This window comes from Nelusetta ayraudi, unplaced genomic scaffold (genome assembly GCF_046127955.1).
Source record: "Nelusetta ayraudi isolate G7.1 ecotype Tasmania unplaced genomic scaffold, CSIRO-AGI_Nayr_v1 ptg000019l, whole genome shotgun sequence".
NCBI classification, from domain to species: Eukaryota; Metazoa; Chordata; class Actinopteri; order Tetraodontiformes; family Monacanthidae; genus Nelusetta; species Nelusetta ayraudi.
In genome coordinates, this window is record NW_027466069.1 from 8,660,682 (window position 1) to 8,688,501 (window position 27,820).

Consider the following 27,820-nt stretch of genomic DNA (forward strand, 5'->3'; position numbering starts at 1 on the left):
GAGTGAGATAAAAAAGAACTAAAGCTGAAGAAAAAAAGCTGCAGTATTTATCCAAGACCGGACCCGTTTTCTCCAGCGTTAATTATTACACAAAATGTTTTCCGTTTGTTCACCAGCGTGTTTGGAGAGGCTGCTTGCTTTGCAAATCAAAACGTCTGATTTGGAGTTTCTAATAGATGTTGAAACGATGTGAGAATTGAGGCAAGGATTAAAATAAAAGGAACTTGAAACTGTGTGTGAAAATTAAGAACTTTAATTAGCAAAGAAAACAGCATATTCACAAAGGCATTATGTGCTGAAAGCTTTTTTTTTTTTTTTTTTTCTTTCAAAGATATGATTGCGATGCATGCTTGAGCAGTAAGCAAAACCAGCGCGCAGGTCACGAGATCCTCTCAGTTTCCTCTTGGAGTGAAACGGAGCTGCACTGGCAAACATAAATACGATTTATTACTTTATTTTTTTTTACCCTCATCATCAAACACACAAAAATAGCTCCTTTTAAAAAAAGTCACACTTTAATCTTGAAGAAGAAGCTGCTACTGTGATCTCATCCAGATGACGCTCAAGGGAGAGGAAGAAGAAAAATCAGACGTGTAACGCACTCAGAAATGAGAGCAGGTCACATTTGATTGCTGAAGCAGCACTTGGATGAAAAATATATGATGGTTCACATTCCTTAACTGTATTCACATAAAAAGAAAAAAAAAAAAAAACACCTTTGGAGAAGAGCTGCACGTCTTTAAGGCTCAAAAACCTTTCGGGAAATACAGTAACGGGAAATTAAAATGTCCCCGGATTGTTCAGCGACTGCGGCACATTTGAAGGGCTTCACAACAAACGGGCGTTTTTCAGTGGACGACATTTTCACAAAATGAATCAGCCGCAGCGCGACAAAGGAAACGCGGTGATTAGAAGGTTTGGCTTGTTGTCAGTCAAACAAGAGAGAGGTTAAATAATCCTGAGTCATTAAACTTCACGTCAAACAAGACGAGGAGGACGACGGCGGCGGCGCCGAAACGTGTTGATTCTTGAACGGCAAAAACAACACAAAGGAAACTGTGAGCGTAATACTGGATTTTCAAGCACTTGTCAAATAAACCGATGAGTGGTTTTGTGTATCGAGAAAAAAAAAAAAACAACACACACACGAACACACCCAACACACAAAAGAAATAATTTTCACACAATAAGCCCTATTTGATGTTACACAACTGGCCAACTTTTGTAGAAGAGTCTTTTAGTACAAGCAGTACCAGTGCATACAGTCGAATGAAACTGAGAATCTTAAAGTCTCATCCATCCCCCCCGCTCCCTCAAAAAAAAAAAAAAAAAAAAAAAAAAATCATTCCTGCTCGAGGACAGAGGCACATTTTCTCACACATTCGCAGCCTGCGGAGCTCTTCATTTTGAAGAATACAGACGGGACGGACGGGCCGCATCAGGACCTGTAGTCTGGGGAGTAGAGGTGCAACTTGGAGCTCAGCTCCCTGTCCGTCCTCGGGCTGGTGAAGGAATTCCTGGCCGGGGACTCCAAACCTGGAGGAGGAGAGCGCGGCAGTGGAGGTCAGATGGTAAAAGATGGACGAGGAAGGTAGAATTAAAAAAATATATATAGATACTGATAATATTGCAGCGACGGTGTCGCACCTGAGTGGATGTTTGGCGTTCTTGCAGTGAAGGAGGAATAGTTTGGTGGTTTAGGACTGAACTTGTTGTGGAGAACTGCAGGCGAGAAAGAAAGAAAGAAAGAAAAAAAACACATTTCAAAACACATCCAAAACATCAAACCAGGGACCCTTTGGGGAATCTGTGTAACTGTGCTGAAGCTGATTCTAACAGTAGTCAGTATTTAAAGGAATTTATCCTCCTTTGGATGAAAGGCAGCTTAATCCAGTTGGAAGGTTTGCAGGATGCGGGACATTAATAGGAAGGAAAAATGAAAGATAATCAAGAAGCTGTTACTCTATTTGGTCTCGTACGACTAAAAAAATAAATAAAAAGAACGCTGGAGATGAAGTTGCAAATGGCCAAAAATATATTACGCAGACTCAGAGGCTAGAACAACAAAACCACCTCATTATATATATATTTTTTTTCTTAACACAGTGAAGTGGTGGCATCCGAGGAAAGAGAATTAGGGCCATAAGAAGAGAAAAAAAACATTACCGGAAGGAAATTTTTACTCAAGTTTTCATTTCAAGTTTAAAGCTGAAAATTTGTGAATAAAGTCGACGTTAAAAAAAAAGGTTGACATTAATTGCAAAATTTCAATTTTATTCACGAGATTTCTTCTTTTTTACGTCAACTTTATTCTCGAAATTTCAACTTTAACCTTGAAATTTCAACTTTATTCTGGAATTGGAAACCTCAAAAAATTCTATCTTATTTTTTTCTCTCTTCTTGTGGCCCTAATCCTCTTCCGTAGCGTCCCGTCTTTATGGCCTCTCTGTTGCAGGTGATGAGGAAAGCGCAGTTTTGTTCCGTCCAGACGCGAGTCGACCCACCGATGATGATGACAGCTGTACCGGCCATCAGTGCAAACAAGGTGAACAGCGTCTTCTGGTAGGAGTCAATGAAGCTGGACAGGGAGCTCCCCGGCCCCGCCGCCACATCTGGACCAGCAGCTGCTCAGAGCAGAGAGGGACAAAAAACCAGAGGCTGTTAAAACGTCCACCTGCTGCTGCGAGAGAGAAGCAAAACAAAAAAATAAATAAAAACCTGAACAGTAAACAGTAAATCTAAATTATCGCAATGGGAAAAAAAATTCCAGCGCGGGGTTAGAGCAGCGTTTCTCAACCGGTGGGTCGCGGCCCGAGCCGTTGGGATCGGGTGGCGACTTCACGGGAGTGAAAGGCGCTGACCTTGCGAGGCGGCGGTGCCGCTGTAGTCGGCCACGTGGATCAGAGTGACCGGGATGATGAGCGTCTGATCGCTGGTGGCGCTGCTGATGGAGACGGAGGCGGAGAGGGCGGCCTGGGGGTCCGCGGCCTGGACCGTGTACTTGGAGAAGCTGGGGAAGCCGCGGTGGGCCTCCGTCTCCTGGACGGTGATGCTGGGAGAGGAGGACACCACCTGGAGGCAGTTTTTAAGAGAGAAAATGTTTTTTTTTTTTAATTCACTTTGCGTTTTTTTTTATTGAGAATTTTTCTTAATGTACACGACCAGTCAAAACCGTGGACACAATTTCTCATGCAATTTTATTTTTTTTTTTTATCTTTACAACTTTCTACACTGCAGATAGATACTGAAGACATGAAATGTACGAGCAAGATAAATGAAAGAAAAGGAAACACGTTATATAACTCTAAATATGCTTTCTACGAAAGGTGGCTATTTTGAGGACTTTCAATATAAAACGTGTTTGAGTTATTTTACACTTTCATCGTTTCCCCCATAATTCCATGTGTGTTCATACATAGTTTTGACGCCTTGAGTGAGAAACTGCAACGTCAATAGTCATGACAATGAAAGAAAAGACATTCAATTCATAGGGTGTGTCCAAACTTTTGACTGGTAGTGTATTTGCAAAAATTCTGGCAAACGCACAAAAAAGAAAAGCAAGAAAAAGTCCTAAAAATTACGAAATTAAAAAAAAAACACATTGGAGTGTCTTTCAAAAACAACCCAGGCAGTGTATTTTTTTTTTTTGCGAGGGACCGACCTCCAGGCTGGACAGGGCCGCCGCCGGCCCGTAGATGGTGAGCTCGGCGGACGGGTGCAGGTTGGAGAGCATCAGCTCGCTCTTGTCCGAGTACAGGCTGGGCTCCAGGGGCAGGACCACGGCCGCCTGCTCCCCGGAGAAGGCGCTGCCCTCCAGCGCCGCCCGCACCTTCAGGCTGGTCATGGACATGCTGAGCACGCGGACCTGCTGGTCCGTCAGCGGGTTCAAGGTGATGGAGCACATGTAGTGGCCTGGCCGGGGAGGGGGGGGGGGGGCGGGGAACAGGAAGAGGCGGTTTAGGGATCTGTGTGTCTGTCTTAAGGTGAAACACTGATGATGGCAGTAGCTTGAGGGAGCAGGACCCAATTTTCAAAGGATCTCCTCCTCTCTTCATGGATGAAAGCGAGGGCAGTAGCTGCGTTTCCATGACAGTCTATCGCAAAATTAAAGCCACATTTCTACAACTTCGACCGAAGTACGACTGCGATTTGCAGGCTTTCTTTCCCCTTTAATAGTGCGAAGCACATCAGCCGCAATTGTAATCAAATCTCATCATTTTTCTCTTTGATTACTTGTAAAAAAAATATGCTGTCTCCTCCTCCGTCCAATCATAACGCGGCATTTTCACTCGAAGCAAACTGGTCATGTGACCAGTTTGTACGTGTAAAAGCGAATGCAAACGTGAATACGAAAAAAGTGTTTCCATGACACTGAAACGCCTGAAAAGCCACCTCATGGGAGCGTCTGTATATATATATATATACATATATATACATATACATATATACACATATATATATATATATATACATATGTATACATATATGTATGTATGTATGTGTATATACACACACACACACACACACACACACACACACACACACACACACACACACACACACACACACACACACGACCTCTGTTACGTGCACCTGGAGGTTCGCTGCTCGGCTCCATAACAAACATGGCAGAGGTCGAGCGGAGGCCAAGCATGATGGGTTTGCAAAACATGCGGCTCCCTTGTGCCGCACGGAACACAGGAGGTAATGACGGCGAGAGCGCAGAGGCTTTGGAGTGAACAAACACGCCAGCTCCTCCCTCTGCAAGTACCACTATGGTTTTCTTCCACGCTCTGCGGGCCAACAGCTGCCATCCAATCATTTTTGTTTGCAGAGAAGCTGTTTGAAAGTGAGACTTTTTTCTCTTTTTTTTTATACACTTTCACATTTTTACATAACTAGTTAACGTGTTTTGAAGTTGTAAGTTGCAGTTGCGGAGGAGCGCTTTTTGAAAGTGTAATTTACAATTTGATTTTCTAATAAAAAAACAAAACAAAAAAAACACTGGTGGTGTTACTCATGAGCTTGCTGACATCGGCAAAAAAAGTGGAAACCAGTACGTTGTTCACGGAGGCTTGCGGAAAAGTTCAGTTTAAGCTTGTGCTTGATTAATGAACAAGCGAACAACTCCTTGAATTGCTCGGCATCATGAGTCTGCATTGCACAATCGCAGGTAAGATCAAATCGGCAGCATCAAATTGATGCTGCGTCTGCGCGGCGCGAGGGCTTCCGATCAGCTGGCGGTGCATTGAGACGAGCGTCTCCGCAAAGCGGTGGGAGGAACGAAAGCATTTTTTTTTTTTTTCAAGAGGATTAAAAACAGCTTGCGTTTGCTGTCACGCTAAACAACGCGGGCCCAGCTGCGAATCGCCGACTCAGCTCAAGTGGGCAGTGGCGACTTGGCACAACTGTTTACACAACAATACCGTGCGTCGTGTGTGGACGACTCATCGGTCACCGCCGAGTTAGCGCGCCAGCTGCGGAGGGCTCTTGCAACTTTGCCCGTAACTTAACACTTCTTTTTAATATGAGGCAATGTTTGAATTATTTCATGCAAAGGCGTTAACCTCTGATAAATGTTTTTTTTTTAAATCGACACAAAACCAGTGGGCACAATTCAAAGGAGCAAATTCGACAACACACGAGGCCGCTCACTCGCGCTGACAGCGCAACTACTGCAGGAATACATTGGCCGCGACGTCAGGACGTCTGGACTCTCACCGATGCTGTGGTCGAAGCTGGTCTGCGTTCTCAGGACGTCGTTAGCGGCGAAGTCAATAACGTCGCTGGTGAAGCTGAGTTGGCAGCTGACGGAGGTTTCTGGCCGCAGCAGGGGAAGAGCTTCGATCTGGGCGGCCGAGCAGGTTCCTGCGGCGGATGGAGGATCAGCGCGGCTTCAAGTCAGAAGTTCCATAATATAAAAGGAAAGGTCGTTTGCTAAAGCTAACGCTAAAACCAAAAAGGGTTAATAAAAAAAAAAATAGAAAATAAAAAATGGAGTTACGGCTGACGGCTGTTCAGCCCACATCAGCACAGGGTTGCTGTTTTTATGCGTCTGAATCTTTGATTTCTTTTAGAAAAGGCTGGAGGCATCAAGACTTGAGGGGAGGAGGGGGGGGGGGAGGTGGGAGAAGGCTGAGAAATTTGTTGCACACCAGGCGACAAAACAACTTCAGTTATTCAGACTGCAACAAGCAGTGTTTTCTCCTGCTTTCAGAATGGTGTCTGGCTCTAACAAAAAAGAAAAGGAAAAAAGAAGCAAAGTAATGCAGCAGCTCTGTTACCCTTTGAAAATGTCTATAATTCCAACACAAAACTTTTAAAGGTCAGGGGAAAATCAATTTTTGGTATTTTCCATTTTATCAATTTACATCTTATTCTGTCTTATTTACTCACAGATTACTTCCTGACAATTTCCTCCAACCCCCTCACTACAAACACCCATGCACATCTCTACACATAGCCTGTGTGTGTGTGTACGTGTACAACTCTGGCTGGTTCAATTGACTTTTACATCAGCAAAGGCTTGTTTTTATTTATTTTTTTTTTACCTTTTATCATTTGGGAATTTGTCTTTTTAATCGGCCCTTGAGAGGTAAAACTCAATCAAATTTTGCTGTGAAAATTAACACAAGTTGATGAACCATTCGTAACTTCAGGTCAGGTGTTATTTTTAGTTATTTTAGTCGTATCAGACCAAATAGAGGAATGTCTTATTGATTTTCTCTAATTTTCCCTTCCTATTAATGTTTACACGTCGTGCAAACGTGGCCACTGGATGAAGCTGCCTTTAATCCAAATGAGGATAAATTCTTTCAAATACTGACCACTGCTAGAATCAGCTTCGGCTCAGTTACACAGATTCCCAAAAGGCTCCCTGGTTTGATGTTTTGGATACGTTTTGAAATGCGTTTTTTTTCTTTCTTTCTTTCTTTCTTTCTTTCTTTCTTTCTTTCTCCGCTGCAGTTCTCCACAACAAGTTCAGCCCCTAAACCACCAAACTCCTGGTTCCTCCTTTACCGTAGCAGTATATTTCGTCAACGAAAACTTGACTAAAACTCAAAACAATTCAGATGATTCAATTACGGCTAAAACTAAACCCAAAATTTGACCGAACACTGCTTCGTGTTCGAAGGCGGACATTCCCGTGGTTTTAATATTGAGAGAAGCGAGTCGCCGGTTCGGTACCGATGAGGTTGCTCCCCTTCTCCCTGGTGTTGAGAAGGACCTTCGTTTCTCTGCCGTTCCTCAGGGGCGCGGCCTGCGCCATGGCGGCCGTTCTCGTGGCCGCTTCCACGGCGACCTGCGGAAACGAGGAGGCCACAGCGTGAGGCGCCGTCACACGCTTGGGAAAAAACAATCGCTGATGGTTTTCGAGGCCTTTTCGAGCACAAAGACGCCACACCTCCGACCAAATCCAATCAATTCTCGCCGCTCGGCGACTGACAAACGCTCCCGTAAGACTATTCAGCTGGCAAGTGGCGGGGAACAAAAAGCCGCTCCGTCCCCTCCACACTGCAGCGGCAGTGCCATGGCAACAAGCGCCTCGGCGGCGCGTTGCGATGATTTATAGTACAGGTGGGTGAAACTCGCGGTGACACGCTGCTCAGGGCGTAATTACAAAACTGGAATTGATCAAAACTGTAAGGGAAGGAAAATAAAGCAGCCGAGAACCAATAAAACCTTCTCGGCGGCAGGTTCACACCGCACCGACGGCAAACTGTACCTCCGAGTAGGTTTTCAATACACCGGGTATCTCGTAGTACACAGTGGCTGTTCCAAAGTCCCTGGCAACGGCCGCCCCGCTTCTGGGGTCCACCTGGAGAACTGCCTCCGATGAGGAGCTCCATGTGCCCTGCGCGCCTGTGGAGAGGAGAGGGGGGGGGGGGGGGAGGGGGGGGGGGGGGAGAGCAGTCGGTCAGTCGCTTCGGATCTGAAACCGGGCGTCAGAGAGGAATTCCAAGTATTCCCTTCGCCCGGGAGACGCGACAGAAGCCGAAAGGAGATTGAAATATTAGTGTTGTAGTGCTTGGTCTCGGTTTTGGACGGACTCGGGATTTTTGATCCAGACCGATCAAGACTCAACCAACACTGTAATGACACGATAATAACGGAAAAGAATCCAGCTGCTGCCGTTTCACACATTTGTGACACCCCGAGTGACACATCCCCTTATTCCTAGTTCTTTTATTCTGTAATTTTATGATTTTTTTTTTTTTTTTTCCTTTTTGAAAATGGTTCAAAATAGTTGGCAAAATGTTAAAGAAAATGATTAGATACTTTGGTGAAAAGAGATGGTTCTGTTGGATTTAGAAGCAAACTTGCATTTTAAAAAAAGATGCTGGTCATTTTTTTTCTGTTTTGTTGGGATTTGTTTCACTTTGATATATAAAGTCTTGGTCTTGTCTCGATCTCAACACTCTCTGCTGCTCTTGGCCTCGGTCGGTGCAGTCTTGACTACAAACACGAGGCGGGACATCCTTAACAGCATTCGATAAAATTCAGGCTCAGGCGGCCGCATTTAATTTCAAGAAGAGAGAAGAAAGTCAATCAGATTGAAAGTGAGCCGCCTTCAGGTTGTGAAGTCAAACACGGATCCGTTGAGGACGGTGAAGCTGGAAACGCTGCTGAACTTTCCTTTGCCTTGTGTGTGTGTGTGTGTGTGTGTCCGTGTGCATGCGGAAGCCTCACCGTCGGGGCTGTTTAACTGGACACTGAAGCAGACCACATCCCCGACCACCAGCCGCTGGGCCTCGGCTGGGTGGATGGCCTGCTCCACAGGGACGGGGAGGAAGTCTGCCACTCCTGCGATCCCTCTGACCTGCACGGCCAGCAGGGTGAGGCCGACGTTGATGGTCCTCACGGTCAGAGTGTGGTTGCCAGGCCCCGGCCCCACCTGCACCAGGTCGTCCCTGTGGCACAGAGAGAGGAGAGGCAGCGTATGTTTTCACTGTTAATATTCTCACGTGGTCAAGTTGAGCCCTGCAAGTGAAAAAAAAAAAAAAAGCACTTTGGAATCTCCGTGTCGGCGCAATCAAACGTTTTGCGTTTGGATTTTGATATTCCTTCCTAAAACTGTCACCGTATGAGAGGAAGGTATTAGAATCATTTTTATTGGCCAGCAGTCTGTCATTGTTCTAGTTGGCTCACTGTGGTGGGAACAGCTCTGTGCTACGAGAGGTTTAAAGAGCAGCCCTGAAAATGAACAGCGTGATAATCCTGCAGGATGGGACTTCACGCAGCCATGAGCTCACCTTCTCGGTTTCTACTGAACCAGCAATGCTAATCAATTAGCCCAACTCTCATCATATCTGATGCAAATCAATATTAATGTTTTTTTTTAATCATGCATTTTAAATACTTTTACTAATTTTGCATTGTTAGTGGCGCAATCCTTTCTTTGAATAAAACAAACAAAAAAAAATAGATACTGTAGATAGATAGATACTGTAGATAGATAGACAGATAGATAGATACTCTAGATAAATAGATAGATAAATTTACTGATCTCCAGGAGAAATTCGCAAAACTGACCTTAACAGACAATATTTCTAATAAACACAATGATTTATTGGGCATCACCTCTATTTTCTGTATAATTTCCATATTTGGCACATTAGATGGAACTTGCAAAGTCTAATCAGCTTAACATTATGAACTACAGCAGAAGAGGCATTAACATTTTGTTCATGCCTTTGCTTTCAGATCCATCTGATAGTACACCCCCCCCCCCAAACTGTTTTTCTTGAAAAAAAAAAAAAGTTGCGCTTTTAAATCATGAATATATGATTAATGATGCCGGCATCCCAGCAAAAACTATTTAACGACGGACCTGTTAGTGGAGAAGCTGAGGAGGGAGTTGGAGCTGTGCAGGACTTCTCCTGTGCTGGCATGAAAGTGGACGGCGAAGGTGAGCACGATGCCCAGCGGCAGGGCTCTCAGGCTCTCTCTGCTGTGCGTGGACAGCACAGGGCTGGTGCTGAAGCGCACGTAGGACACGGGCATCACCTGAAGATGGAAGGAACAAATAGTGCACTGAATAACTGTGGGAACCCGGACCGACAGTTATTACGAAGGAAACCATTTCATCTCGCCGCCAGAAGACAGGCAAAGAACGAAGGAATAAAAATTAATAAATAAAAAAAGATCGCTTCACGATTAATTAAGCATTAATACATTTTTTTCCTAAGATGTATTTTAACACAATAACAAAGACATTTAAATGCCGGTACAGTGAATAAACAGGAAATGGCGGGAAATCTGTGCCGATTGGAAAACATCCCCGGGGCAAAGAGCAGCATCACGCTGACTCAAGAGAACAGACATCTGAATTCCTCACTGCATGTCATGCAAAATCCCTCTGAATAATATTAGATGTTGAAAATGTAACATTTGCAATGGTTGTATAGGTTTAAAAAAATAAAAAAAATTCATTGGCTAATAATAAGCATTAAGATAAAGGATGATGAAGAAGAAGACGGCCATAGAGCGCCTCCACGGATCAACACCAACCCAGTCGATCCAACTGTCCAACACACTGTTTATATAACAACTGCAGGAAAGAGCCAAAGGGCAGCGCCGGTGCACGCTGACGGACAGACGGACGGACGGACGGACGAGGCTCCCTTTCCATTGGGCCGCTCTGCCACTGACCTTCACGGCGAGGATGAGGGTCTGATTGACACCAAAGGTCTCCTGCGACGTGACGAGCAGGGAGGAGGTGCCGGCGAGCGAGCCGGACGACAGGAGGCCCTTGCTGTCCACCTGAGCGATCACAGCCTGGTCGGGGCACTCCAACATCCGGTAGGAGAGCGCACCCACGCCGTCTCTGACGGACACGGGGGTGGGGGGGAGACAGGATCGCGTTAGGCTCGTCTGACTTCCATCGGACGTCCGCCAAAGTTTTCTGCTGGCTTGTGCAATAAAAGCTGGGAGGGAGCCGGACGACTGGCTCCGCAATTTGTATCTATTTATGTATTCATTTATGCCAGAATTAGCCAATTAGGTCAGAAGAAATAACATTACAATGACAAATACAAGTGAAAAATACAAAAAATTATTATGACACTGACACTAACAAAATAACAGAACACTGGGAGGATAAATAAAAGCTTAAATTCAAAATCAGTGCTGACGGATCCGGTTTCTTTTCAGCCACTTTTTTTTTTATTATTTTTTTTAGATTGACTATAAAAGTGTTCAATGTGTTACAGGAGGCTCTGGTTCTTGAACTCCCCCAAAGGTGGCGGAGCAAGTCCACGCAGGATCTCATATACACAGCAAGCAAGTTTTTAAAATGATCAAAACTGTATTTCTGAAATACAGGGCTGGGATGGAAGGAAAATGATTTCTCATCCAGTACTTTTACAGCTATTCTGAGGAGAGATTTGATGGGTCTTAGCTTACTTAGGCCTGCCGGTGACCAGTTGGTGATACAATATTCAATGTGAGAAAAACTCATACAGTGAGGCAACATTTCTGCAGCCCACTCTGGGATCTGATGTGCCTAAAACTGTTGAGATGGAGGCGCGTGGAGTGAAAGGTACCTGTTTGTCTGGAGCCTGAGGGCCGAGTTGGGAGCCATCAGCAACTCCTCGGCCGTCACGTCGGGATTGAGCATGTGCAGCTTGTCGTAGACCTCGATCAAAGTGAAATATCCACACTCCAATTATTTGGGGTCTGTGATCGTTCTCTGATGTTTCAGCGTTTGGCGAGGCGTCGCAGCCTCATGCAGTTTGAGCTCGGATGCATTCGGCTCAAACTAATCCGCCGTCTTATCACTTTACGGAGGGAACGACTTCAGACACGCAGCAAGTTCGCCGTCTTGTTGCGCGGCTTTTGTCTCACGCTGGGGGAGAAGCAGGGGAGGGGCGAAGAACCCCCCCCGCCCTCCCGTGACAAGCAAAGCACTTCATATGAAAGGGCTCTCTAAAAGATATATCTGCAGTGTGTGAGACCCTTGAGGCATAAACAAAAAGTGTTTACAGACTTTTGTGCTCTGTTTGTTTTTTTTGTTTTTTTTGTTTTTTTTGCAGGTGCAAGCCCGCAAAAACGCAGCCGCGAGCTTGTTGCAAACGGGCTCTTACCTGGACCTGGATCTCGTCCGTGAGCTCCAGCAGGTTCCCCGCCAGCTGCCCGCCGTCGAGGTCAGTGGCTCTGAGCGCCACCTTCAGGCCCGTGCGGCCTCGCGCCCTCGCGGTCACCATCATGCCGAAGTTGTGCTCCGACTGGAGCTCCACGTTCGCCTAAAGCGGAGGAGACGCCATTATCGCGACGACAACAAAATAGCGGCACTAAATCAAAAAAAGCGGCACGAAGGGGAGGCAGGGGCCAGGCAGAGGATGATGAGGAGCAGGCACTTAGCAGATGCTTTCCCCCCCGGTCATACTGTAATCAGGAACAAAACGTCTCCGGATAATGTGGAAAAGGATCGCATTTAAAAACGAGAAAGAAAAGGATGTACGCTACCAGTCAAAAGGACCCACCTTCTCGTGCATTTTTTTCTACACTGCAGAAAGATACTGAAGACATCAAATATAGGAGCAAGATATACTGCATGTCATTACGCTGCAAAGGAAAACACGCTAAATAACTCTAAATATGCTTTTTATGAAAGGCGGCTATTTTGAAGAATTGAAATATAAAACGTGTTTGGGTTATGATAGATAGATAGAAAGAAAGATAGATAGATGTACTTTATTGATCCCAAATTGGGAAACTACACTGTGCACACAGCGCTTAAACAGTACAAAAAACAAACTACACAGTAGTTACATAAACACTGTACCAAAGCAGACGTGCAAAAGACAGTCAAACTGTGCAGAGGCAGCGATAAGCAAGGTTTTCTAAACCATTAGCACAGTATTTGCCACGGAGTCCATGAAAAATGTCCAGAATGCTGTCTGTCGCACAGCGGGGGAAGAGTGACAGAGGGTGAGAAACTGCAATGTCAATAAGCATGAGAATGAAAGAAAAGACATTCAATTCATAGGGCGTGTCCAAAAAAATAAAATAAAATGTCCGGTAAGGAAAATATCAGCTGTACCTCGCTGTGTCTCGACTGGACGTCCAAAATGTCTCTCTTGGTGGTGGACCAGTGGAAGGTGAGGTGTGGCACAGCGTTGCCGAAGGAAAACGGCGTCTGGCTGTTGGTCAGACCCATGACGTACACGGGCATCTAGATAGTTGATGTGAAAAGAGTTGTGATTTAGGTCAAGGATTCCGCAGAGGCGCTTCAAAAAAAAGGTGAAACTATAATGAGATAATAATGTTTTGATTTCATAATATTTTTCATTCAGTAACACGGGGCAGACAGCGCCGCTGACAATAACGCTTCTAATCTAATGATACCTGTGTGCCGGTCTTCAATCTTGTAATAGGCGCTCTGATTCGGATGCCCGTCAACTGCACAACCTCAACTTCGACAACATCCTGAGGAAAGACGGAGACAAACAGTTTTTCATCTGTGTCGTCTTATGTGAGCAACACACACACAGACACAGACACAGACACACAACACAACACTGGTTCTAAGACCTGGCGTTTGCGTACCTGAGACACGACGACCAGTTTCCCGGTCTCGGCATCAACGGCTTGCACCAGTCCACTCACGGTGACGTTGCCAATTTGGACCCCCTTGACGTGGCCCACGCCACCGACAGTGGCCACATCCTCGTTGGAGATCGAGAACAAGATATTGGACTGAGGCTGCGGGCCGCCCTCTGACGTGATCTGTCAACAACAGGAAGAGGAAGTAAAGAGATGTCCGAGTTTGCACTCTTTCATCACCGCAGCGCCTGTGAGTAATTGCTCAAACTTATAATCCTTTTTTATAAAAGTGGTAATCCAGTCGGAGCCATGTGGAAAGACTGTAAATATGCATGAGGTGAGGCACGGGAGCTCCGAACCGAGAGGAGCCACCGCCGTACCTGCATCATCGCTCCGATTAATAGAGTCATCCTCCTCGGGATGAGTTTGAAGGGCGGAAACACCTTGAAGAGAAGCAAAAGCTTATTGGCAGAAGATGAAAAATTCCACAGAAGGAGAAATAGACAGTGGAGACTTGCACACGGGCTCAAACCTCAATTTGCTGAGGCGCGGACGTCACTTCGGTCTTATCTTTGTCCACTACGATGGCGGACACGGTGGTCTGACCAATAGAAATGCCTTTCACCAGGAACACGGCCGTGTCTAGCTCCGTGGACTCCGTCAGCGGCCTGCCGAGAAATGTCGGGGAGAAACTGACGTGAAGCTTTGCAAATTGGTGCGACCCGAACCCGAACCCCACGTGCCTACTCACGTTAGAGAGACGATGGAAGAAGCCGCCTTGAGTTTCAGTTTCATGAATTCAAAATAGCTGGGCGGGAAAGGCTTCTTATTGGAGTCCAACACCCTGACATAGGCTCGGACTGATTTGCCGATTTCGACCTGCAATGTGACATAAATGACATGTTCATCATTTTACAAAGAGTTAAAACTAGCTGCGTTTCCATTACAGTTTTTTTTGCAAAATAAAAGCGATATTTCTAAAATTTAGACACAGTACAATAGCGATTTGGAGGTGTTTCCATTGAATGGCGTGGAGCGCATAAGCCGTAACTGTGGTAAAATCTCGTCCCGCAAGATTTACGAGAATTACGTTGGCTTTCGTTCGTTCCAGTTTGTTTGCTGTCAAGAATGCTTGTTATATTTTTCTCTTTGATTACTTGTGAAAAATATCCCGTCTCCTCCTCCGTCCGAACATAGCGCGACATTTTCACTTGGAAGTGAACTGGTCACGTGACCACGTACATCACGTAGGGTGACGCGTAAACGTGAAAAGTGTTTCCGTGACACTTTTGCGATTTATCGATACGTCTGGAAAAACCACCTCATGAGAGCGTTTTTCTTTTTAAGTTTAGGCGTTTCCATTACCAGTCTTTCACTGCGACATTTAGGTTTCGCGCAATTCTAGTGGTCATGGAAACGCAGCAGCAGTCATTTAGTAACTCAGGCCTTCCACAACCGATTCCAAACTGATGCAATACGTGGGATTTAAAAGAAAAAAACACCAACTGACCTTGTCAACAACTCGCACGTTGACCTCCAGAATGTTAGAAATGTGTACTGTGGCAGTGGCGGGTGTTTGAAAGGCCAGACACAGGTCGTGAACCATCACCTTCACAATACCGGGTTGGACGGTGGAAACCTGGGTACACACAGGGTTAAAGTCTCTGGATTAGCTGAGAGGAGGACAAAGCCGCACGGGCTCATCGCTCGGTCCCATCGGGCCGCGCAGACGTCGCGTCTTACCTGCACGGTTCTCTTGGCCTCCTGGAATTCCACATTAGTGACTCCTTTAACACTGGTGTTGACGAAGAAATGACCCGAGCCTTCGTGCAGGGCCAAGTTTGCCTGGAAGACAGAACGCGAGCCAATGTGTTTTGACAGTCGCAGTAATGATAAGACGGCTTACAGGGAGGCATATTGCCAATAAAATAATATTTTTCAGAAAAGCAATCACAGAGTTTAGCTGGGAAAATCCTCTTACGCAGGTCAGTAACTGCTATTTAACCCCCACACCTGCTTAACCCTGCAGCCTATATTATCCAGGATTAGGAGGCCCACTGAGGGAGAGGGACAGAGGATATTGGTTTCAGTGCCGTCGCTGGATAATTATTTAAGATTTCTTCAGTTGTTTCCAGGGTAATGGAATTAATTTCAAGAAAAATCACGTATTATCCTTTCGCCTAGAAATTGAATGCGAGTCAAGCGGGTTCATACTGATGCGTGACTTACCCGCACGTCTGGGTGGTTGTATATGGTCACAACTTCAGGAGAAATCCTCACATCCTCAACTAACAGCAGCTCCAGAGTGGCAGAGACAGTGGTCAGGGGGTCATACTGTCAAGAGGAGGGAGAGAGTTTGTGCTCCATACATAAATGAACATGCGTTGTACGTATGATATTATATATAACGCATATACCCAATTATAAAGTGTAACTGGCCACATCAGTTAAAAAATAATTTGCAGATATACAAATAAACCAAAAGAGAAGGCAAGACTTTAAATTACTATTACTGCATCGGATCTGCTTTTGTGGGCACAGAAAATATTAAACCAAATATTAAAATTCAAAACCATCACACAGAAAGAAGAGTCTCGTGTTTTCATTTTCAAAACATGCTCAGCGGTTGATTCAGCAGACGAACTTACTGGGCCGGGGACTTTAGCAGCGGTTAGATGTGAAACCTGGTAGCTGAGAGTTGTGACTGTGACAGCAGCGAGGCCAGTTTGGTGGTGCACAAGAACCGTCTGGTGACCTACAGCAAATGTTGGCAAAAAGAGTAATTAAGACAAACCCAGCAAAGCTTATTGCCTGCAAGAAAGTAATAGGTGAGTAACAGCCAGCATTTACACCTCCAGGCTGTATCTGAATAAAATGAGTAAAGAAAGGTCGGCACACTGACTGAGCAGTTTGGTTTAAGACAATTATTGAGGAGTCACCATGAAGTTTCATCTGCTTGTTCCCGTCCTTGATCTGAAGCAGCTCCATCGGCATGCTGGGCTCAATGCTGGCCACGGACGCCTTGCTCGATTCCCACTGAACGCTCAGAGAGCTGAAGTTGTCAAACTTCCTTCCTTGCTGGTCAAAAGCAGCCAATTCCAAAATGGGGTTGCGGTAATTCGAAACGGGGACCTGAAAAGAAGAAGTCAATCAATTAAATACAACGTAATAACGCAATAGAAAAAAATCGACAAAAAACTGACATAAGCTCCAGCGTTCAGCTGTCACTGCCATCAAAAGGAGATACTTTGTTTAAAAGGATAAAAAGGAGCTTTCAAGCTACTTTTAGCACAAATTCATGTAAAAAAAAAAAAAAGCAACATCTAACGTGGCACCCAAATGTGACTTCAGAGGAAACAAACATGATCAAAGCTTAAATAATACACGTGAAAAGAACAGCGGCGTTATTCTCGGCTACAAAGAGCCGAGGAGGGAAAGAAGCCGAGCCTTGTCAGATGATCACACACCACTTGTTTGTTCTGCTGCAGCAGCGGGCAGGTCAGGTCCAGCTGCGGGCTGGTGTACACTGGGACCAGGGTGAGGCGGGAAGGGGGGGCGCACACAAACTTGACCACAGCGGGCTCCACGGCAGGATAGGGATTGGTCAAACTGGCCTCGTTCCCCACCGTCACTTCCAGGACCTGGACGTTACGAAAACACACAACAGTTTTTTTTTTATTTTTTTTATTCTTGTCCCGGACGTGCAGCCGAGGGCGATCGCGACAGAACGGATCCCACCTGTTCTCCGAGGGCCCGGCACGTCGCCCGGACCCAGTGCTGATTGTAGTTGTGAGCCGAGGGGCTGGTCAGGAGGAGGCTCACGGCGGACTCGTCCTCGGCTCTCATGCTGCAGAAGAACTTGGAGGGCTCCAGCACCCAGGGTCGCGGCCCCCCCTCCAACAGCATCTCTTTAGATGATCCCAGCGTTACCACGGCAACGGATGCAGGGTCGACCGCCTGCGAGACAACACCGCCTCATCGTCACATGCACAGACACTGGGCTCGGTATTTCACAGGGAAGAAATTTGGGTCAATCTTCAGCTGGCAGGGCAAAACAAGCGGGGGAAAAAAAATATATATATCACAAAAAAAATATCTGCATTATTTAGACAAACGCTGCTTAATCTCGTGATAAAAGAAAAACAGACTGAAAAATGGGGCATCAAACGGCAAACTTAAGGCAATGATGTCACCACCTGGATGTTGCACAGAGGAAAAATTAAGATTGTTCCCAGCGCAGGAGACACAATCACTGTTTCATGTCATGTGGTCAGCGAACGCTGCGCTGCTCTTCGTGGAGCGCCAGGGCTGAGTGCGGAGCGATGCATTATTGAAAGCATTCGGCGCAGAACATAAACACATGCTGATTATTGCACTTTGTAAGATTTCAAGGACGTGGTGTGTATGAATACAGAGAAGTTGGTTTGTTGACCGAGCGGACGAAAAGTTATTTGACGGCCTAGGCTGAAAAATAAAATAAAATCGCATTACAGAACTGATGTTGAAAAAACTATGCAGAAGACCTTTAAATTTATTGAACAGGATCCTGGAGGAAAAGACCCTTTGGACTCACTCTGAGAGGAAGGTAGGCAGCAATGGTGATTTTGGCGCTCAGATGAACGTTGCCATGGGTGTAGCTGACGGTAAGCACGGTGTATCCAGACGCCAGCGCCTTGGCTTTCACCCCGCTGCAGTGGTCTTGGCCCGGAGCCAGCCTCTCTGCGTTGGCACAAAGACAAAGTGGAAGAGGCCAAAACATTAGAGCAAATGCAAGATGACAAGGTATATATATAACCGCAGTTGTTCGCACAGGTAAACTCATTTATCTTGACTGGACTTGAACTGCAGCTTCGAGGGAGGGGGGGGGGGATGAGAGGAGAGGCCTCAGCAGCTGTTCCAGTCTCGACTCTACTCGAGACCAGGAAGGCTATAGATCTCACCAACAGCAGAACTTCAACAGTGGCCGGCAACAAAAAGCAGTTAATAATGCTTCAGCTAGGCCTGTCACGGTAACAAATTTTGCTGGACGATAATTGTGCTACAAATTATTGCCAATAAACGATATTATTGACCATTTTCTAAAAATCATATATAATGATAATATATGACATAATAATGCAAGTACACCATGTCAGAAGCAATAAACTTTCATTTCTCAAGATTAAGAGGTTGCAAATAAGAGGACCGAACATAATAAACACAAAAGACAACAAAAAAACAAAAAAAAATAAAATGGACTCACATTCTGTTTTATCAAAAATAGCACTTAAAAACCACGATAAAAACTAAAAACAATTAAAAAAAAAAAGAAAGAAAGAAAGAAAGAAAGAAGGACTTGACGCTGTCTGTAAGCGCGCACCATTTTGTGCTGGTTTTTTTTTTTTATATTTGCTTTGCTTACCAAACGCTTCAGTCAGCGTTGCCTGTCGGGACGATGGCTCCGCGGAACCTTGGGCGGTACTTTTTTTCACAGTTGGGAAAACTGGAGGGAATGATGTGCTTGAGGTGCGCGTGCATGTTCGTCGTATTCCCCTACTTCACCACCACTACTTTCGAAGAAATGCCACATATCGGCTCGCCCGTGTTCATGGGCTCACCTCGTTCGTTTCGTTTGAAGCCGAAATGTTCCCATACTGGCACTGTTCATCACTCATAGCGTTTGCTTGCTTTTCCTTCACTTCGCTCACTTGCAGCACTGTGTCCGTATGTGTGTGTGTCTGTGTCTGCGCCCGCCTCGCCCATCCCGTGACAAAGAGACTTAATGACTGACAGGAGAGTTCACTCACTCCGTTCATTCCGCTATAGAGCCAACGCAAACAGGTGTCGAGACAAATGCACAGAGTGAGACCTTTTCTCTCATCCAGCGTGTTTGGTAGCGAGAGAGGAGAAAAACAAACGCACGTGTCAATTTATCGAGGCCGGCAAAATTACCGACCTGGTTTTTATTTACCGAGCGATTAATTGAATTATCGATTATCGCGACAGGCCTAGCTTCAATGACTGAAGACATTTATTATTTCTACTCTTCTTTACTCAATAAGAAGCTGCACTGCAGGTATGAAGTAATTCAAACAAGCCTCTTGCACCTGTGCTGTTACTTTAAATTACACGGCAGAGAAAAATACCTTGATTTCATTTTTACTGCATCTCTGACCCCCAATTCACACCAAGACCAAAAGCCCGTGCCCTCTCACTCCCAACGCACTTCCGAGCGGCGCCAATCAGTGCGTCGGCTCCGTCGGCTCCACAGGTCCCCGCCCCCCCCAAGGGCGAGCACACACACTGACTTCAATGGTCGCAGACGCTTTTGGTGCGAATTGGGTGTCATTGCAGCAGCCATCATAACGTTCCCACACTTGGATCACACAATGGGCTTCGCAAAGCTGTTATCAGTAACAGTAATGCAAATGTGCTGTTAGGAAGTATTGCATGTCCCTTTATTGAGGACATGGACTTTCACACTGTGGACAAGCGCTTTGTGATTGGCCACGAGAGGAACCAACCTCAATTCAATTCTGCGAACTCGACAGCAGCAGGTGATGAGTCCATTCCATTCTCCTGCTGCATCATGACGTTACCACGCTCCCCACACCCCCAACCCCCACGCCCACAAACATTCTCACCATCCAGTAGCTGGAAGATGCCCTGGCTCTCCTCCTTGACCTGCAGGTCAAAGTGGGAGCAGTCGCTCAACATGGCCCGCTCGTGCTCGCCCTCCTCCAGCAGGCCAAAGATCCGCAGGGGCAGGTCCAGGATGTGACCCACCCTGGCCTCGACGGGGCAAGGGGCAAAGTCCATGGCCACCGGCTCAATGACGTACACCTGGGAGAGGAGACGGATGTGACTACATAGCGAAAGTGCAAGTAATCATGAATCAGTAACGGAGACGCAGATAAATTGCAAAACAAAACAAAACAAAACAAAAAAAACACGTGTCCTTCAATCTCTCACAGTATCTACAGGTGCATTGCTCTGTCCTGCCACTACACTGTTCACACATCGATTAAATTCTTCATCGACAATTAATCTACAAACCATTAATGCTCAACATCCCTAATGTCTACCTTCATTTGGCCAAAGTGAAGGCGATTGCGCAGGTCGTGAGCGTAAACCACGCTGACGCCGATGTCACTGACGGTCGTCATCACGCCCTTCACGGTCACCGTGGCCACGGCCGTGTTGGAGGAGGACCAGCTGAAGTTTCCGCTCCCTCCGGCCGCCTAAAGACCATGAAAATGTGTCACGCGTGAGAATGGTAAAGAGTAAAGCATGGTGACCGTTTTCCCGTCATGTACGTTATGATTATATATCGTTGATGGACACCTTAATCGTGTACTGATAAGCTCCGATCTTCGGCTGCCATGGGAATGTGAGGATGCTGGGGCGAAGTACGATGGGGTCGTAGATTTCTACGTCCTGCTCGTTGTGGACCGGGTTGGCGAGAGCGTGGACTTTCCCCGTCTACAAAAGAAGAGAAGTGACAGGAAACAATCCGAGTTTGTCTTTCTGAATAAGAGCAAATGTTAATTTTACACGATGATTTCTGCAGCAATGTAGAGCCTCCGAAAGAAATACAGTCGGCTTCAACTCACTTCGTCCACAACAGAACTCAGGGTGCCATCGATGAGAGTTAGACCTCCTTTCAGTGCCTTGACGCGATGATACGACCCATTCAAAGAAGACTCCTGGAGTTCAAAGTACTCGGCAGGGAAACTCGAGTCAATACGAACATTCTAGGAGAAAAAAAAATAAATTAAAAAAAATCAAAATAACCCCACAACAGAATTTACACAGGAGGCCCTTTTATGAACCCAGCTACAAGTCTGAATCTGAACTGTGACATGCCCAGAGATCACATACTTTTATTTTTTTGGCTGGATATTATTTGTTCATGCTTCAACATGTGACCTTTTTTGCCAAAAGTGATTTGAGATTTTCAGATAAAAAACATTGCACTTCAGACGAAAAGATCAAAGAGCACTAAATCATTTTTCTCTGACATCTCCAATTTGTGTTCTCGGCCTGTTTCTACTGATGAAATTCTCTTTCATCTGTTTTCAGATTTACATAAACTTGAAAGTATCAACCTTAATTAAATCAAAAACTATGACAGACATATAGGTGATGGCGGGAGACCAAAAACAGGCAGTTTTTGGCTTATTCTTTATTAAATTCATATTTTAAAAAAGAAGGCTTTCCTTAAAAAAAAGAAGAAAAAAAAGTGTTTTGATACCCAAGCGTACTTACATCAGAGAGATGAATTTTGTTGCCAGACTTATCAAAGACTTCAATGAGTATATCATAAACTCTGCCAGTTTCCAGGACCCAGCTTTCGCCTGGTTGAATCTTGAAAGCTGAAAACATATTGCGGAGAAAAAATGCGGGGGTTAGCGACACCTTTTCAATTTGGACGTGCATAATATAGTTAGTATTATAGTTCTATAATATAGGTTACAGGCAAGAAACCCACCAAGGTAGCCGGGCTCCACCACGAAGAGAGTGCTGTTCGGGAGGCGAGACACGCCTTGCATTCGGAGGCCTGATTAGGTCAAACGCTAAGGTAAAATGACGCGGGAAGACTTTCACCAAATGTAAATAACGCTTTCAGTCAGCATTAGAAATTACAACACAACCAAGTGTTGTGGAGAAGTTCATACTATTGATAAAATGTCGCAAAAAACAAAACAAAACACACAACATTCTCACTGAAGAACAACACGCCAGAAGGATACTCTTGTGATCGAGCACCACGTTGATGTGTCCCAGCTGCACCGCTGTGACTTTGGAGGTGCTCTGATCCAGATCGGCCACGGCAGCATCTGGGTTTCCGTTCAGGCCCGCCACACTGTTCTCAAGGTGCAGCTCGTACTGGTCACAAGGCATGGACAGCTCTGGACACAGTCAGACACAACCAGGAATCATCAGTGTTGGTGCAAAGGACTGACACGAAATGTAATAAAATAAAAAAAATAAAAAAAAGTACTCAGGTCATTCAGGCAAAAAGTGCGACGGTCCTTGCACACCGACAAACAGGCGAAGCGATGCAAAAAAGCAACGCAAATATGCAAAATCTTCACTGGCAAATTTTTTTTCTGTACACACCAAGCACGACGCTAATATGCGTATAAAATTCGCGAAGCAGATAAAGTTTGGGGTCTTTCTGTTGTGCCAAATGGAGAAATAATGGAGTCGACTACATCTTCAAGTGATGATGTCCTGGTGATGGTTGGATTAAAAAAAAGAAAGAGAAAAAGAATAGAAGTCTTTGGGTTCAGCCTATATTGCTCTTGAGAGAGGTGTTGCAGGTGCCGCTGCCGGTTTTGGAGGGTTGCATTGACTTTAAGAGTTTTTTTTTTTAAGTGAATTATTTGTCTTTCAAATTTTCTCCTGGTGTGTAAGGACCTTTTGTCTTCACATAAAAAAAAAAAAAAAGAAAAAAAAGAAGGTCATACCTGTGATTGTGCCCTGTCTAATCTTTAGGACTCTGTAGCGGATGGAAGTTCCCGCCAACAAGTAGACGTCATACGCAGGGCTCAGCATGATGTTCTCCAAAATCAGCAACCTCACCTCTGCAGCACCCACATCCTGTGGTAGAGATACCATGGTGACTGAAAAACAACAAGCTTAAACAGTCTGCTAGTGGCACTGCGGCCGAAGTGTCACTTTCATCTGAGCAGCAGGAAGAGTGTTTTTCATTAGGTCGCATCTCAGGATGTGAGATTTTTTACACAGACAAAGGAGTCAGATTGTATTTTTTCCTACAGTGAACAGCATTGTTCAATTAACAACAATATAGGCAAAAAAAAAAACAAAAACAACTTTAAAAAGGCATCAGCTTAGTTTTGACCGTCACAGTAAAAAGAAACGTTTGTATCAACTGAAAACTTACCTTATACAACGGCTCTTGTATTTTGGCCTTCAACCTCGCGTGTCCGGTTTTAAGTCCTGACACCAAAATTTTATCACCTTGTTTCCCAACACGTTCCATTTCTGATATGTATGCAGGAGGGGTGTACGTGGACTCGGAGAATTTAAGCACCCTGAGGGAGGAAGCAAGAAAAAGAGGAAGACATTATTTAACCCTGAAATAATGCAGAGGGTCCAATGTGACCCATATTTACATTAGAGAACAGTAAAAACACCCTAAACATTTATCCTGACTTTGAGTTGACTTCTAATGGGTCACATTTCAACTTCTTTATTTATTTATTTTTTTTTAAAGTTGTTTAAAAGTAACTTGTTCTAGGTATATTATGACCACCACAGTATCTACAGGTGAATTGCTTTTTCCTGCCACTACACAGTTATTACCTACCCGTGCCAAAAATATTCAATTGCGACTAATTTAATTTAATTATTATCATTAATTATTATCATTAATTATTAAATTCTTAATCGACTATTAATCGATAATTGATTCATTGTTAACATCCCTAGACTGGAGGCATACATTTTGGCTATTGGAAAGTGATCACTGCATATCATGGAATGTTTAAAACAGCAACGTGTGAGCAAGGCCTTCTAGTGTGAAGTGTAAAAGTTGTCTTCCAGAATAAACTTGACTGAGGTTGAAGAGGTCGTGTACCGTAATGACTTGTACGAGTCTGAAAAGCCGTTGGCATCGACATCCTTCACCAAGGCCCAGTCAAACACCAGTCCAGAGAGGGTGCTGAAGGTGTTTCCTGCAGGACAAAAGCAAACACCAGTTGCTTAAAAACATAAAACGCTTTCATGTCGAGGTTAGATGTCGTAAGAAAAGTTTCGAAAAACTTCTGGCAGCAGCGGAGTCAGCGGGATAACAATACCTGTAGGCATTTAATTACAAGAGTCTTGCCATACTTTTGCGATCTACTCCTTCTGAGGAATCTAAATGCACTTTTAAACCCAAGCTAACAAAAAAACAAAGCAGCAGGCCCTGGAGTCATCATCAGGAAAAAAAGAAAAAAAAAAGGAGGAGGGAAAAAAAATAAAATAAAGCTATAGCTACAGCTCATTAAACTAAGTGTGTCTGCCCCAAATGGAACCAGTCAAACAGAACAAACAGCCATCTTGCAGTAGCAGCCTGAGGGAATGAAACCCTGTCTGGAGCCAGCTCAGTCATTACTCTGAGAAGTCTTAAAAGGTGCACCGCAGCACCGGCTTCTTACAATGTGACAACTGGGGTAATTTCATTGTTAACAGGCAGCGACAATGATGCTGTGGGGGTTGGGGGGAGGGAGTGAACGAGCAAAAAAACAAAACAAAAAACAAACAAAGAGTTGCCAGACAGTGTGCGCCACCTTCAGAATCCAGTGCGTGAATCTTGAGGGCCAGAGGCGATTCCTCAAGATGAAGCTCTCGAGTGGTGGACACGATCTGGATCTCACTGATGATGTCGACGATGGCGTCGCAGCGCAACACCTGTCCTGTGACTGCAAATAAAAAAGAAAAACGGGGAACAAACCATTTTATAATCGGCACATACAGCCCATCATCACCGGCAAAGGAAAAGATACAAAATACCTATAATAAAAGATGAGAATAAAAGCAGAAAAATGGGCAAAATAAAGATTGTATAACACATATGGGAGGCAATAAGGGTAAAAGCCCTCATGTATTTTTTTTTTCCTCTACTAAATGAACTGTTGTGGCAATTTTGTAGTGATTAGATTTTTAATTTTAAAAATGACTTGAGACCACATTTCGTGACTGCGGCCTGAAGAAATACTTGCACTTATTATGAACAAATACTTGAGGAGTATCTGCCTGATTCCCGTGATTACAGAGCATGCAGCTGCTGGTCACCCATGACTTGCCAACCGTGCCACGGGCAACAGATGACACATGGCGTTTCACAACAGCACACACACAAAAAAAATAAATAAAAAAATTCGAAGGGTTGTGCAACACGAGATAGCGTGCGTCAGGTAGTTCTTCCGCACCTGCGTTGACTTTCAATCAAACTGCGTGCGCCGCTGAGGGAATTTGCACCTCAAGCGACACGTTTGACCTCATCCCAGGTACCGTCAAAACCGCTTCAGGAAACACAGGCAGGCTGTGACATTTGTGACCAGCCGTAGAAGAGAGTGGTATTTTATGGTTTTTCACACGGTAACTTCTCGCGCGCACACCCCTTCGTTTCGTTAGACGTGCCAGGACATTTTGCACTATCCAAGAATCGCGCCTTGCACCTGCTTACACTCACTTTAGTCTGTTATCTGCCTATGTCATGTTACTTATCTCATTTATCTAAACCACACTCTAGTTGTGGGCTGTTATTTTGCATGCAATTACTGTACTGTCTGACACGCATGCACGCTCGCACTAAGGAGATCTTCCTTGCACAAGGCACAACAGTAGGGCACCCCTGACTGCAACATACTACTTAGTGTCACCCTCCGTATGCATACAATTAAAGTGCAAAGCTGTTGTGTCAATGCACGAACACGAACACGAACATGCATTTCCGTAGTGCACAGCTGAACAACACAAAGGCTGCAAATGTGCCACTTGCGACTGCTGTATCGTGTACCCACCTATGTCTTCAGCCAGAATGATGCTGGTGAGTCGGGCAGGTTGGGTTGACAAAGCCCGGAGAACAGCTTTGCGGGAGCATCCTTTGCTTTTGTCTTCTTCCACAGCTTGGACGCTCGCTACCTCTGGTCTGGTGGAAGACCTGAGGAAACCATGAACCAGGCAGACGCGTCAGGAGCACAGGGTCCATTGACTGATTTGTTGATTCACTGCAGTGTCAAAGTTAACAAACTAAAGTTTTGAGGTGGATGCACACTACCACTTAAAACTTTGGACACACCCAATGACTTGAATGTCTTTTCTTTCATTCTCATGACTATTGACTTGCAGTTTCTCACTGAAGCCATCAAATCTACGTATGAACAAAACAAAACAAAAAAAAAGAAGCATATTTAGGGTTATTTAACGCGGGGTTTTTTTTTTGCTGCATAATTACATATATCTTGCTCATATACTTGATGTCCTCGGTATCTATCTGCAGTTTAGAAAGTTGTAAAAGATAAATGGGAATGTGTGTCCAAACTTTTGACTGGTAGTGTACATTGACATGCAATATAAAAAACTAAAAGTCAAGATTTCAACTCATCATGGTGTGTGGTGTTCCGCCCCCACCCCTACAGTGCAGAGTACAGTGTGCGTTGCCATGTGTTCGTCTGCTGTGAAATATGACACTCGGGGTGTTTGAACTCACCATCTGTAGCAACCTTCAGTGGTTTCCAAAGTGAAGTTGATTTTTGTGCTCCTGGCGAGCGGTAACAAAACCTTGGGGATGTTTAATTTAGAGGAACCGTCGACCTCGAATAAACTTGTGCACGAGAGCACCAGCAGCAGCAGCGTCGTTAACTTTGCGGGAGTCATTTCCGCTTGTCCGACTTGGCGATGATTTATTTATTTTTTTACGACGGAAATGAATGAGCGCTGTTTGTGGACTAGCTAAAACTTCCTTCGTCCCATTTAAGTTTTCTACTCTGTCGGAAGTAAAGTTGCGGCTCTGAAGCAGGGACTTGGGCGGGCTAGCATCGCTAATGACGCTGCCCAGCGACTCTCTCACACACACAGCGCGCCGCTACCTGCCTTGGCCCGAATTAAGTCAGTGTGGCTCGTTAGCGGACAGCAGCCACATGAGGACACTTGTGAGCCACACCAGTCGTCTAACTCTGGCGATTACGCCCCGTATTTCTCCCCGAGGTGCACCGAAAGCCTACGGCGAGTGTTAATTCAAACGCGACAGTTTACTGTTACAGTGTGTAGTTCGCCCGCGTTAGCATAATTCGTAGAAATACCCGCCATTAGCAATTTTTGGACTTCCAGTGTGCATGCCGGGAGTGGGTGACGTCATAAAAGTGGGCGGCAACTGTTGAAGTGACGCCATTCCTTAAAGTTACAGTTCTTTTGTTGTTGCGTCTCGACAAAAATAAATGAATTAATAAAATAAAATAAAAAATTAAGGTTGAGTTCCATTCAGGAAAATGTGATTGCTAAGCAGTTTGACGGTAAGTCCGCTTAAGCAGTTTATGACGTTTAGGGTTTTACACTATCAAGGTTCTTTGTCGTGGAATTTAGAACGCATGGACAAACTCTTGACTGATCATCATATTAAATTAATTAATTAATTAAAAGACAGCCTCCTATTCATAATGAATTGTAAGACACCAAATATTCTTACGGAGGACATCAGTTTATACCGAGCTGTACTTATATATTCAATATATTTTAACTCATCTGACAGTAAAAGCACTTCAAATGAGGGCAATGTTTT

The 27,820-nt window shown here is 44.9% G+C and overlaps 1 protein-coding gene across 1 annotated transcript; it reads right to left on the bottom strand.

Annotated features, from left to right (window-relative positions):
• Positions 1-235: 235 nt before the first annotated feature.
• On the bottom strand, positions 236-27,399 carry nup210 (nucleoporin 210). Its single transcript, XM_076026968.1, has 40 exons — positions 26,753-27,399; positions 26,064-26,203; positions 24,828-24,959; positions 24,134-24,230; positions 23,438-23,588; positions 23,001-23,133; positions 22,281-22,439; positions 22,019-22,087; positions 21,796-21,902; positions 21,141-21,281; positions 20,872-21,009; positions 20,613-20,768; positions 20,172-20,370; positions 18,122-18,267; positions 17,287-17,505; positions 17,016-17,189; positions 16,488-16,680; positions 16,197-16,303; positions 15,778-15,882; positions 15,292-15,393; positions 15,059-15,187; positions 14,300-14,427; positions 14,081-14,216; positions 13,929-13,991; positions 13,552-13,731; positions 13,351-13,431; positions 13,046-13,177; positions 12,087-12,245; positions 11,547-11,638; positions 10,654-10,828; positions 9,833-10,008; positions 8,692-8,912; positions 7,727-7,863; positions 7,189-7,303; positions 5,722-5,868; positions 3,662-3,912; positions 2,862-3,072; positions 2,505-2,624; positions 1,648-1,722; positions 236-1,536 (listed from the first exon to the last, which is right to left on the bottom strand). Exons 1-40 carry the CDS (start codon positions 26,917-26,919, stop codon positions 1,439-1,441), a joined length of 5,661 nt encoding a protein of 1,886 aa, XP_075883083.1. The 5' UTR covers positions 26,920-27,399; the 3' UTR covers positions 236-1,438.
• Positions 27,400-27,820: the final 421 nt, after the last annotated feature.

Excerpts from the sequence above, each read along its gene's own strand:
- nup210 (XM_076026968.1), bottom strand. The coding sequence starts at position 26,919 with ATGACTCCCGCAAAGTTAACGACGCTGCTGCTGCTGGTGCTCTCGTGC. Across the intron at positions 21,010-21,140 it reads TGAGTTCTGTTGTGGACGAA|ACGGGGAAAGTCCACGCTCT; the intron begins GTGAGTTGAAGC and ends CTTCTTTTGTAG. Across the intron at positions 13,178-13,350 it reads GATTGAAGACCGGCACACAG|ATGCCCGTGTACGTCATGGG; the intron begins GTATCATTAGAT and ends TCAACTATCTAG.